General features: G+C 36.0%; 1 protein-coding gene across 1 annotated transcript in view; it reads left to right on the top strand.

Annotated features, from left to right (window-relative positions):
• SLC35F1 (solute carrier family 35 member F1) overlaps positions 1-13,799 on the top strand; it is a 381,514-nt gene that overhangs the window by 225,891 nt on the left and 141,824 nt on the right. Inside the window, exon 2 of the mRNA XM_026505215.4 lies at positions 12,092-12,267. Coding sequence (XP_026361000.3) covers positions 12,092-12,267 — 176 coding nt within the window. The remainder of the gene's footprint in view (positions 1-12,091; positions 12,268-13,799) is intronic.

Here is a 13,799-nt window from a genome sequence, read left to right as displayed (position 1 = left end):
AGCATCTTGTGAGGCAGGACCTCTTCAGAGAAGCTGAAGAAGTGACTGCTTCTCAGGACAGTCTGTCTAAGGGAGGAAGAAAGAAGAATTTATCTGCGGTAGTTTCTAGTGGTGAGGTGCAGTAATTCTCCTGCACTTCCCCGTTGCTCATGAGCGGGCACTAAGCAGATCCCCACAAGGTCTGGGCCTCAGCGTCAGTGTGGACTCCCCAGGGTAGAAGGCACAAGGTACAGAATGGGCACGAGGCATTGGGCCACTGGGTTCGGCCCACATAATGTTGGTTGTGGTCTGTGCACAATTGGTGGAGTCACCACTGGAGCTAGAATAAGTGACCAGAGAGCTTGCAGGTAGGTAAGACCAAGAGGGTTTGAAGGGAGAGCATAAGACGTGTCTTAGCCACTCAGCAGTTATACTTACTTTGTATATGAAGGAACCAAAGCCCAACGTAGAAGATGCCCAAGATTGTGGAGCTTAATTACTGGAACTCAAGAGCCAGGAGCTTTCAAATCCCTATTTGGTGCTTTTACACTCTTTTGTGTCACTTCTTTAGATATACGACATACAATTTACATGCACAGTTAAGACCCATCCTCTCACACTAGAGTTTCAAATGTCTCCTACACTTAGTGCCTCAGAGACTCACTAAAATATTGTTTATTACTATTATTTTTAAATTTTTTATTGTTTGTTGTTTATATTATTTATTGCTTTTTGTGGCTCACGTGGTTCCTCTAAAAAACAAAACAAAAACCTGATACCACAGAATCAGAGATAGACTAAATTCCGTGAACATAGAATTTGAAGCAAAGACACTCCAGTCAATGTTAAACCTGTGGATATGTGTATTTGCTTCTTGCCTAATGATCTTCTTACGTAGAAGTCTAATTAACTACTTAAAAGTGATAAAAACCTTTCCACAAAGAGCTTCAAAAGCCAATGTCCTAACTTCTGAAAACATAAATCTTTTCAAAGAACATAGTAGAACACATGTTTCTTCCATGTTCAGGTGGAGTTGTTTTTAGTCAAGGGAGTTCACTTAAGTGTTCTCTGTGTATGTATATCTAAATTCATATGCTGACCCAAATCTATCTTGGCTTGCCTGAGAATAGTTATCAGAATGAAGATGTCTCTTCAGAAAGGCTGATGTGCTCTGATTCAAGATGATAACATAATTGTTTCACTCTCATGCCAAAGAATTACAAAGCAATATGATTATGTAACACTATGTTGAAATTTTTCATACCCTTTTAAAAGAATGTATTCTTATAACTGAGTGAAGAAAACAAGATTCAATTCATGTTTTATTTTAAATCTTATTATTTTGAATATCTAATTTGTAACAAGTTTATTCACAAGGTTCTAAAGTCTATTTCTTTAACAGAATAAAGTGCTTATGGTAATGGTTATGTCAGTCTTTATGAATATAAGCTGGATTATAATAGGTATTCAGCTCCCAGCAGCACTGTTTTTCCTGAGACTCATGCATTTTTCATTGTCTAGTCATTCTGAATTTAAAGTGGATAGGATGTCCTTTTAAATGCATAAACAAAGAAGATGAAAGTGTGTATTATAGTCTCTTCTCAATTTCTGCTACTAAAATTATAGGACCTATGTTTCCTATGTTAGAACGCATCTGGTGTGTTATTCTATATATTGCATAAATAACCAGCAGCTCTGTGTGCAGAATTCCACCCAGCACCATATTTAGCATCATTTTTGCAAGATAGCACCTTACAGGCTTGTTCAGAAAGGCAATAGAAAATAGCTTATTAACCCAGTGTCTAACTGGAAGATGAATACAGTAAAACAAGGTTGGTGTTGTCTTTCAAAGCTAGTAGTTTTTCAAGGTAAGATAAGCAGCCATCTTTCAAGCCTTCTATTTGCCCTTTTTCATTTATAAATATTTATTCACTCATAAACATGTTCATTCATTCATTCTGTATTTATTGAGCATCTATTTCCTTTCCATCCAGCAATCCTCAAGGCACCAGGAACACCGAAATGAATAGAATACATTCCTTTCTTTTCAGGAGCTATGAGTTATACAATTTGGTGAGTACAAATAGAGATAGGAGCATACAGATGAAGGCACTTAACTCAGCCTTGGGGAGCAGAGAGTAGCCAAAACGAGGCCTTCTGGAAAAGACAGGTCTTCAGATTATGAAGAGTTAGGTGAAGGGACCACAGATCTACTGTGGTCTATCTATTAATAAATAAATAAACAAACAAACAAACAAACAAAGTTCAGAGTGATAAGGCCATAAGAAGTGAACTGAAAAGATCCTAAAAAGGAGAGTGTTGGGGAGGACATTCTGTAAAACAAATCATGGAAAGGATTTGTCCAGTGCTTAAAAACAACAAAAGAGAATTTGTTGAGAGGAAGATGGCAAGGGTGGGGAGGCAGAAGTAGCAGAGTTTACTATATAGGTCAACATCTAGCCTTATTTATATTTTTATTTATTTACGTATTTTACTTTGGTGACTCTAGTAACTTAGCTCAGATGTGTAAATTACAATAGCTACAGAATCTAGCTTTCTACGGTTGGGAAAGAACTCATGAACTAATCTGATGAAAGGGCCCTTCCATTCCTTCCTGTTGTACAAGTCATGTTTATTAGCATGACAGATAAAATGATGACTTGCTTTTTGTATCAAATCATATCAAAGCAGCTAAATGACATGGTCACTAATTAAAAGCAGAAATTAATTACTGCAGATTTGCTGTTTTGTTCGACTGAAGAAACCAGAATAAGCCTGTGTTGACCTCCTGTTCGAAGGCATACATTACAGAGGACTTGGTGGAAGAATTTTCATTAGTCAGTCTGGTCGGCTTTTTTTGCCTTTACTGTCTCCAGAATACTTCTAGAACCCAGCAACTGAGGTTTCTAGCACTGTGCTCAGTGCTTTAGTGGGGGCAAAGAGTGTTTTTTTGTTTTGTTTTGTTTTGTGGTTTTTTTTTGGTTTTTTTTTTTTTTTGCAGCATAATGGTGGTATAACATAGTAATTAGGAAGTGGGGATTTGGAGTCATATAACCTAGTTGCCATCTAAACTCTTCCCCATGCCAGCGCTATGATGTTGAGCTTATTGCTTAACCCCTCCAAGCATCAATTTACCTATCTATAAAAATTTAATTCTCTATAAAATAGTAATATCTGTTATAAGCTGTTTTATGTAAGCCTAATGATAACCACAAAGCAAAAACCTATAGTAAATATTCAAAAGATAAAGAGAGAGGAATATAAGCATACACAGAAAGTTATCAAACCACAAAGGAAGAGAGGAAGAGAAGAAGGAAACAGAAAACTGCAAAAACAGCCAGTAAATGATTAACAAAATGGCAGTAAGTACATACCTAATTACTTTAGGGGCACCTGGGTGGCTCAGTTGGTTAAGTGTTTGCCTTCAGCTCAGGTCATAATCCCAGGGTCTTGGGATCAAGCCCTGAGTTGGGCTCTCTACTCAATGGGAAGCCTGCTTCTTCCTCTCCCTCTGCCTGCCACTCTGCCTACTTGTGCATGCTCTCTCTGTCAAATAAATAAATAAAATCCTAAAAAAAATAAAAATTACTTTAAATGTCAATAGACTAAATTCTCCAATCAAAAGACATTGGATGGCTGATTGGATAAAAAAAACAAGACCCATTTTTATGTTGCCTACAAGGGACTCACTTTAGATACAAGGACACACACAGACTGAAAGTGAATAGATAGAATGAGACATTCCATGCAAATGGAAACCGCAAGAAAGCTGAAGTAGCTATACTCATATCAGACAAAATAGAATCTAAACCAAAGACTATTATAAGACCCCAAAATGGGCATTACATAATAATAAAGTGGTCAATTCAACAAGAGGATATAGCATTTGTAAATAAATATTTTTGCATCCAACATAGGAGTACCTAAATATATAAAACAAATATTAATAGACCTAAAGGGAGAAATAGACAATGGTACAATAATAGCAGGGGACTTTAATACCCCACTTACATCAATGGATAGATCATCAGAGAGAAAATCAATAAGAAACCTTCACCTTAAGCAACACATTAGATCAGATGAACAGTTATATATGTGGAAATTCCATCCAAAAGTGACAGAATACACATTATTCTCCAGTGCAATTAGAAAAATTGTCCAAGATAGATGATATGTTAGGCCACAAAACAAGTCTTAATAAATTTAAGAGGATTGAAATCATATTAAGCCTCTTTTCTGACCACAGTAGTATGAAACTAGAAATTATATGAAGAAAACTGGGAAATTAACAAATATTTGGAGATTAAACAAAATGCTGCTGAACAACAAGTATATCAATGGACAAATAGAAAGAGAAGTAAAAAAAATACCTTGAAGCAAATGAAAGCAGAAATATACATACCAAAGTTTGTGGGATGCAGCAAATCCGTTCGAAGAAGGACGTTCATGGCAACAAATGTCTACCTCAAAAAACTTCTCAAAAAATATCTCAAAAAACTTTTCAGAAAAGAAAACTTTCGTATAAACAACCTAACTTTATACTCAAGAACCAGAAAAAGGACAAACAAACTTGAAGAAATAAAGGAAGGAAAGGAAGGAAGTAAAGATTAGAACAGAAATGAATGAAATAGACACTAAAAAGGCAATAGAGAAAATCGATGAAACTAAGAGCTGGTTCTTTGAGAAGATAAAATTGACAAGCCTTTAGTTATACTCATGAAGAAAAAAGGACAGAAGACTTAAAAAATAAAGTTAGACATGAAAGAGATTTTACAATTGATACCGTGGAAATACAAAGATCATAAGAGACTGCTGTGAACAATTGTATGCCAACAAATTGGACAAACTAGAAAACTGGACAAATTCCTAGAAATGGTACAACCTACCAAGACTGAATCACGATGAAATAGAAAATCTGAACAGGCCAATTACTAGTAAGGAGATTGAATCAGTAATCAAAAACCTCCCAACAAACAAAAGTGCAGGACCAGATGGCCTCACTGGTAAATTGAATCAAACATTCAAAGAAAAATTAAACCAATCCTTGCTCAAGCTCTTCCAAAAAATAGAAGAGGAGGGAACTCTTCCAAACTCATTTTATGAGGCCAGCATTATCTTCATATCAAACCAGACAAGGATATCACAAGAAAAAAAAAATACAGGCCAATATCCTCGATTAACATAGATGCAGAAATCCTCAACAAAATGTTAGCAAACCAAATTTAACAATACATTAAAAGGATCATACACCATGATCAAGTGGAATTTATTCCAAGGATTCAGGGATGGCTCATCATCTGCAAATCAGTCAGTGTGATATATCACATGAGTAAAATGAAGGAGAAAAATCATACAATCATCTTAGTAGATACAGAAAAAGCATTAGACAAAATTCAGCATCCTTTTATGACAAAAACTCTCAACGAACTGGGTATCCTCAACATAATAAAAGCCGTATGTGACAAGCCCACAGCTAACATCATACTCAGTGATGAAAAGCTAAAAGCATTTCTTCTAAGATGAAGAACAAGACAAGGATGCCTACTTTCACTACTTTCATTCAACAAAGTACTGGAAGGCCTAGCCACAGTAATAAGGCAAGAAAAGAAATCAAATGAATCTGAATTAGGAAAGAAGAAGTTAGAACTGTCACTATTTGCAGATGACATGATATTATATATAGAAAACACTACACAACTAATGAATCATCGAGCCTTACATTGGAAACCGGTGATGTACTGAATGGTGACTAACATAATATAATAAAAAATCATTGATATAAAAAAAAAAAAGAAAACACTAAAAACTATGTTAAAAACCTTTACAACTAATAAATGAATTCAGTAAAGTTGCAGGCTACAAAATCAACACACAAAAATCTGTTGCATTTCATATATTAATAACAAACTATCAGAAAGAAAACAATCTCATTTACAATTGCATCAAAAACAATAAAATACCTAGGAATAAACAACCAAGGAGATAAAAGACCTATATTGAAAACTATAAGACATGAATGAAATTGAAGACACAAATAAATATATTTGTATATATAAATATATAAAAATAAATATATATAAATATATATATATAAATAAATAATAAAGATATTTTGTGCTCTGGATTGGAATAGTCAGTATTGTTAAAATGTTCACACTATCCAAGGCAATCTATAAATTTGATGCATTCCCTGACAAAATTCCAATGACATTTTTCAAAGAAAATAATTTTAAAATTTGTATGGAACCACAAAAAACAAAAATAAAAACATAAACCAATAGCCAAAGCAATCTTGAGAAAGAACAAAGCTGGAGGCATTATGCTTCCTGATTTCAAATTTATTACAAAGCTATAGTAATTAACACAGTATAGTGTGGCATAAAGGCAAATACATAGACCAATGGAACAGTATAGAAAGCTCAGAAATAAGCCAATGCCTATATGGTCAATTAATTTACAACAAAGGAGCCAAGAATATAGAATGGGGAAAGGACAGTCTCTTTAATAAATGGTGCTGGGAAAATTGGACAGCCACATGCAAAAGAATGAAACTTGACCACTGTCTTATACAAAAATTAACTCAAAATCCATTAAAGACTTGAACATAAAACTTGAAACCACAAAACTCCTAGAAGAAAACAGGCAGTAAGCTCCTTGACATAGGTCTTGGTGATGATTTTTTTTTCCATCTGACGGCAAAAGCAGAAGCAGCAAAAGCAAAAAGAAGTGATACTATATCATACTAAAAAGCTTCTGCACAGCAAAGAAAACTATTAACAAAATGAAAAACAACCTATTGGATGGGAGAATATATTTGCAAATGATATATTTGATAAGGGGCTAATATTCAAAATATACAAAGAACTCATAAAACTCAATGCCAAAACAACAACAACAACAAAACAAACAAAAAATCCAAAAAACTCAATGGCAAAAATACAAACAATCCAGTTTAAAAAAGGACAGAGGATCAAAATAGACATTTTTCCAAAGACATAAAGATTACCAACAGATACATGAAAAGATGGTTGGCAACATTAATTATCAAGGAAATGCAAATCAAAACCACAATGAGATATCACCTTACACCTGTTAGAATGGTTATTATAAAAAAAAGACAAGAAATAAGTGTTGGCAAAGATGTGGAAAAGAGGAAACCCTTGTGCACTATTGGTTGGAATGTAAATTGGTGCAACCACTATGGAAAACAGTATGGAAGCTTTCAAAAAAAAAAAAATTAAAAAGAGAACTGCCATATGATCCAGCAGTTCCGCTTTTGTGTATTTATCTGAAGAAAATAAAAACAACTAGATCCTAACTAGAAAGGATTGTTCATGTTCATGGAACATATTCATGTTCGTTGCAGTGTTATTTACAATGGCCAAGATATGGAAACAACCATAATCCATCGATTGCTGAGTGGATACAGAAAGAAATTGTGGTGTGTATATGGTGGGGTGTGCCATATTCAACCAGAAAAAGAATGAATTCTTGCCATTTGCGACACATAGATGGATCTTAAGGGCATTATGCTAAGGGAAATAAGTCAGACAGAGAAAGACAAATAGTGTATGATCTCTTTTATACGTGGAATTTCTTTTTCTTATTAAAAAAAAGCACATAGGTAAATAGAACAGTTCGGTCATTGTCAGAGCTGTGGGAATGGGGAATTGAGAGTAATGGGTGAAAGGGGTCAAAAAGTATCAAGAAAAAGAAAACAGACAAGTTGAGAAGGAGAGACTTTTGTGCATACCTATAATCACATTTCTTCCTGCTTTTTGAATAAAGGACTCCGCATTTTCATTTTTCACTAGGACCTGCAGTTATGTAGCCAGCCCTATTCCTACTTGAAACTGAGTTCCTTAAGATCTGGGCACATGCTTATTCATTGTATTATTCTGTGTCTAGTATAATATCGGACATTTGTTAGATTATAAAAAATGCTTTTTGAGATAATTTTTATTAATTTGATTTAGAGTATATATGTGTGTATCTATAAAACATCTAAATACCTACATATTTATTTATACATTTTTGTAGTATAAATTAGTAGAAATATATACTGTGAATGTATAATGATATATGCAGTAGATAGGTATAAAATATTTAGAAAACAGATTTCTAAATATTTTGGTCTTCCAGTTATCATTCTGTATTAAGAGACTACTGCTTCAGTCCCTTTGAATTTAAAAGGTCATTAATTCAAATGCTAATGTAATCAATACTGTATTTTAAAAACTCTAAAAAGTAGACTAATATCTGGTAAGCGGATTCATTGCACCATAAGCTTTCAGAATGTGCCCAGTGTCAGCACATTTCAGTGAGAAATAAATACAAAAGTGGTACCTGTCTCATTCGGTTATTATGAGGATTAAATAAGAATATATAAAGCTAAGCCCAAGACTTGGCACAGGGTGAGAACTTACTAAATATGAATTATTACTGTTATTTCTCCTTAACTGGCCTCATTTGGTAGTAAGTTATTTGGGAGCCCAGCCCCAAAATCTTGGTTAGTAGCTCCCCAATGACAAGGACTGTGTCTTATTCATCTTTGCATACATAGTGCCTGACATGTAGATGACTGTTTTATAGTATATTGGTACATATACATCAGAAGGACTAAAATTTTATTCTCTTACATAAGTAACCAGTCATTTTTGGTGGCTTGATTTTGTTCAGGAAAGGCACAGGATATTGTCAATGTTTTGAATACCATGGCTGTAATTTAAATAGCTGTAGGAATTACCACGTCATGGCAGTCGTAACCTTCTTTTCCCAGGGAGACATACTCCATACCCAGTATTCTCCAGTGGATGTCCTCAGCTTTGGGAGAAACCACCTAGCTGTAACTCTCCCCGTTTCTCTTCCACTTAAGGATGTAAGTTACTATGCAAGTAATCAAGAGTGACCCAGTGAGAAGATAAACATGAATCCACTCTAAATTAAATTTCTAAATCATTTTCTACATTATTATTTTAACTATTATCTTAATTATTGTGTTTTGTGGTGACTAGCTCAAACTTCTTCAAGAATTCTTTAAAATTCTTCAAAGTCAGCACTTTTGTATCTAACCACTCCCTGTCTACTTATTCACAGCTAACCATTCCCTCTGTGAAATTCTCTGTTCCCTTGGTTTCCGTGATACCAGTATTACTCTGGTACTCTCCACTCTGCCAAAACTGGTCTTTCAAAGGCTAGCAGTGACTACAAATTATCTTCCATCAGTCCTCATTCTCTCTACCCTTAAGCAACATTCAATATTACAACTACCTCTTCCATGAAAGTCTCTGCTTCCTTGGTTTCGCTGATAGCAAGAACTATCCTGGTTTTCCTGTTCGCCATCTAACCACTTCTGACTCCAATGATGTGCCTCTTCTTTCTTACCTAACCCCGATCTGGGGATTCCTCAAGGATTTTTCCTAGGCCCTTGTTCTCTCTCCCATTCTCCCTTCCTTGGTGATATCATCCATTTCTAGTACTTCAGCCATCACGCTTAGGTGTATAACTTCTGCGTATTTATCTCCTGGTTGACCTCCCTATTGAATTCTCATTTCTTGTTTTAATATTGCTGGATTATTTGGAATTTCATCTGGCGGCTCAAATTCAATATACCAAAAATATTTGTTATCTTTGCACTAAAACCAACTCCTTATCATGATTTTTGTTAGAGGATTTCACACTTCTGTTAGGCTGGCTTAAAAACCTTTGAAATAATTCTGGTACTTCTCTTTACCTCTGCCTTTCTTTTTTTATCACCTTTCAATTTAGTAAAACTGTTCAGGGTTACCTAGGCCTATCTCTGCACTGTCTTTGAATCCCTTCATTTTCTACTTCCTCTGAATTATATTGCCCAGCTATAGATACGGTGAAGAACATCATACAGGCTTCACAGTCTGGCAGAGGGATAAAGGGGATAAAATCAGTAGTTAGAATACAATGATATAGAAGTAAAGGAGAAACATCCCAGGGAAGAGAGGACAGGTAAGACTTCTTAAAGGGGATAACATAGAAGACAAATCTTAAAAGATGAATAGCAGTCAGACTGATAAAGGTAGGCTGAACATTCTGGAAATAATAGTAACACATGCAAAGGAATGCCAGCAAAGAAGACCATGACTCATTGTTGATGTCTAAGTAGCTCTGTAGGACTGGAGCTCTGGCTTTGTGGGGAAAGGTAAATAAGAGGTAATAAGAGTGATGGGAGGGAATTTAGGGCCTTGTTTTCAGTTACCTGTTGCTCCATAACTAACCACTGCAAATTTCATACCCTAAAACAACAGCCATTGATTGTTTCTCACAATTCTCCAATTGGGCTGTGGTCTCTGGGGATGGCTCATCTCTGTTCCATGTGGCAGGGGCTGGTACTGCTCCCCTGGGGCCCAAGGATCCAGGATCCTCACTCACATGTCTGGTGCTTCAGCTGGGGCAGCACTGGCTGGGTGTCTCTTTTTCTTTTCACATGGTTTCTCAAGATTCAGTAGCCTAGGTTCTTTACATGGACGCTGTATCTGAAGAGAGCAAAAGACGGAAGCTGCAGAGCTTCGAATGGATTAGCCCAGAAGTCACATGGCATTCTTGCCCTTACTTTCTGTTGGTCAAAGTAAATCACAAGATAAGCTCAGTTAGAAAAGGAGAAATAGATCCCACCTCCCTTTGAGAGGAGCAGCATGAATGCAGAGGGATAAGAGGAAATGTTGGCAGCCATCTTTGTAGATGATGTACCACAGGCCATATAGATCACTGTGTGTTATAGGTACCTTTATAGGATTTTAAGCAACAGACAGATGTCTTTGATTCCTTAATAAAGATTGAATTTGGGGGTCAGGGCCAGTACCTGGAAGTAGGAAAACCAGTGAGAAGCCTCTACCAGCATGTTACAGGTTAACCTCAGGAAAGAAAGCCTTCTCTATGGGCCTTCATGCCTTGCCACAATTTTCCTCCTCATGGAAACAAATGGAATAACCAGAATGTGATGGATGCCTTTTAATTTTTTTCTTTTTCTTTCATTTTCTCTCTTTTTAAGCAAGACACCACCCAGGTATCTACCCAGGACTCTGTGCCCCTTCTGGAAAGATGGGTTCACATCTGCCAAGGGGGAGGAAATATGTAACATTGCAAATCCTCTGACCAATGGTTTTTGTTTAGAAATACTACTCCTTGCTTATTTTACATTGCTGTTTCTATAAATAAACCTGGAAAGTCAGATGGGACTTTTGGGGAAGGCAGAAGCCTGCTCTGTATTTCCAGGGACTCTTCCTGAGTCAGATGATACAGGTTTATATGATCATAAAACCCATATGGGCATTGTATTTCTATGCCAAGTGAACCCTTCAACCATTGCCTTTAGTCTCTACTCTAGTGGTCTACAGTTTCTGTGAAAGAGCCACAGAAAATATTTACAGAATGTGAAATATTTTATTATACCACCTCAGTGACTAAATTTCCTTCAGGAATAGCCATTGTAATATGCAAGCAAGTGTAACTTGTGTAGAGGAGAGCAGAGACTAGTGCTTATCAGGGCTTGCTAGAGCGAACGAAGATCCAAAATCTGGGACTGGAAAGGAGATGGTCCTTCTGGATTTTCAGGGGTTTGTACAGCCCCTTCCCCTAAGTGTTCCTGGATCCAAGATTTCAATCTATAAACAAAAGAGTCTCTCCTGAATGGTATGAGAACCTGAGGATAAGGTTACAATGTGGTGTCTCTTCGTCAGGGTGCAAGTGTTCTCTTGGGTTTCTGATCACTTCATTACTGTCATGGTGGGCGTCAGGGATGATGTTAATCCCCCCCCCCCCCCCGCATCAGGCTCCAGAGAGCCTTGGCTAGAAAACAGGATCACTTGGAGAGATTTGGTCTCAAATCCCAGCGTTGCCACTTCCTAGTTATGTGACAGTGAGCAAATTCCTTAACCCCTCTAAATTTTGTTTGTTTGTTTTTTTCCTCTATAAAACCTCACTAAAAATTGCACCTCTCTCATAGCATTGCTGTGATGGATGAAAAGAAATTTATTGTAACTGGCCTACTAAATGGCACAAGTGCTCAATAAATTTTAACGGTTATTGTTTTAATGGACTTCCTGCTGATATTTGCTGTTTTCTTCTTTACTTTTTCCAGGGAGATGTTAATCTCTGTGGCTCTGGGCCAGGTGTTATCCCTTCTTATTTGTGGAATTGGCTTGACCAGCAAGTACCTGTCAGAAGATTTCCATGCCAATACACCAGTCTTCCAGAGTTTCCTCAATTACATCCTTCTCTTCTTGGTCTACACCACCACACTAGCCGTCAGACAAGGTAAGCATGCAAAAACCCAGATATAGCTTGGAATATAGCTCAATTTCTTTTTTATAAACATCTAGAAGAATGATGAGCCGTGACTAAATTAACTTTTTTTCACTTACAGCATCATAAGCCAGTTCAGAACCTCAAATCTCACTTTTCTATTTTGCAGTAATAAAGCAAACAGAATGAACGAATAAATCACAAAGAAGCATAAATTGTGTGAATTCAGCGGGAAGTGGGAAATGCATGTATAGGCAAAATGTACAATTGCTCACTATCTGAATTTCTGTTAACATTCCTTGTACCCCTCAGTGAATCTAAATAGAGTGCTTCCCTGGAAGCTGGAAAGGCCTGATACAGCTGTCCTCACTAATGCCAGTCCTGAGAAATCCAAGGGAAGTACAGACAAATGTATGTTCCTTAGGAAAGTGCACAAGAAACATAAAAATAGTAAACACAAACAACTCTAGTAATAATAAAGGGGAAAAGAAAGGAAAGAAAGCTACCACAAATGGTCAGAGGAGCTGTTCTGTCTAAATTTAAAATAGCTAAAGCAATAAAACAAGTCCTCCAAGAATCAATGTAAGAAAAACTTTTCAATTGGCACCTGAAGTTGAAATCTTGGGGGTTATCACTGGAGAGGGTAATTCAGAACCTTATGACTATAACACTGAATCTGGTGTAAACAGTCTTTCCTCTGGCCCAGAAATAGCCAACGATTCACCCCCAGAAGCTGTTGACTGTGAAATATGCTTTGAAAAATAATCATTAATAGGTTTAAAGACAATTATATACCTCAATAATAAATAAGGATACATGAATGGCTTTCTTCATCAAATCCTAATAGTCATACTTTTTTGAAACTTTTATAAGAACCGTATCAAGTATTTCATTTTTACACTTATTTAAATGGCCGTCCAGAATAATATTGCTTAATTATAACAATGTGGCCAATACTAGATTTTATTCAGTTGGGACTGAATTCCAGTTTAACTTTGGATTTGTTCTAAGTATTGGAAAAGCTAATTTCATTTACTTCTCAAAAAACTGTATTATCGGTGTTTGTTTTTTTAAAATTTAACAACAGTAGACATAATTAATTTAAGAATAAAATTTCAACTAAGACCTCAGTCTACAGAAGTTCTAGACATTGAGTCTCAGCTATATTTCCTCACTGTGATCTGGAAGCTAACAGTTTGAACACTACAAATGCAAAAAAAGAAAACCACAAAATTCACAGGAAAGTGGTGAATTTATCTTCTCAAGATTTTTAGAACTACACAGTCTAGACTATGAGGTGGTGAACTGTAACTAGTCTTTGGGTTCTTGTCCATCTTACTTTCCAGGAATCCAGAGATTTAACAACAACCTTCATGGGTAAACAAAGAAAATCGAGTCACTCTAAGAAACAGAAAATTTCAGTCAGAAAAGCTTAGAAAACTACACGTAGCAAAAGCCCTAAATTTTATAATGACACCTTCTATCAAGACTCTATAATGTGCCAGACACTGTGTATCTAAGTTGTCTCTGTTATACCTTCAGTC

This window comes from Ursus arctos, unplaced genomic scaffold (genome assembly GCF_023065955.2).
Source record: "Ursus arctos isolate Adak ecotype North America unplaced genomic scaffold, UrsArc2.0 scaffold_13, whole genome shotgun sequence".
NCBI classification, from domain to species: Eukaryota; Metazoa; Chordata; class Mammalia; order Carnivora; family Ursidae; genus Ursus; species Ursus arctos.
Note: the sequence above shows the minus strand (reverse complement) of the source record. Positions and strands in the feature narration are given on the sequence as shown.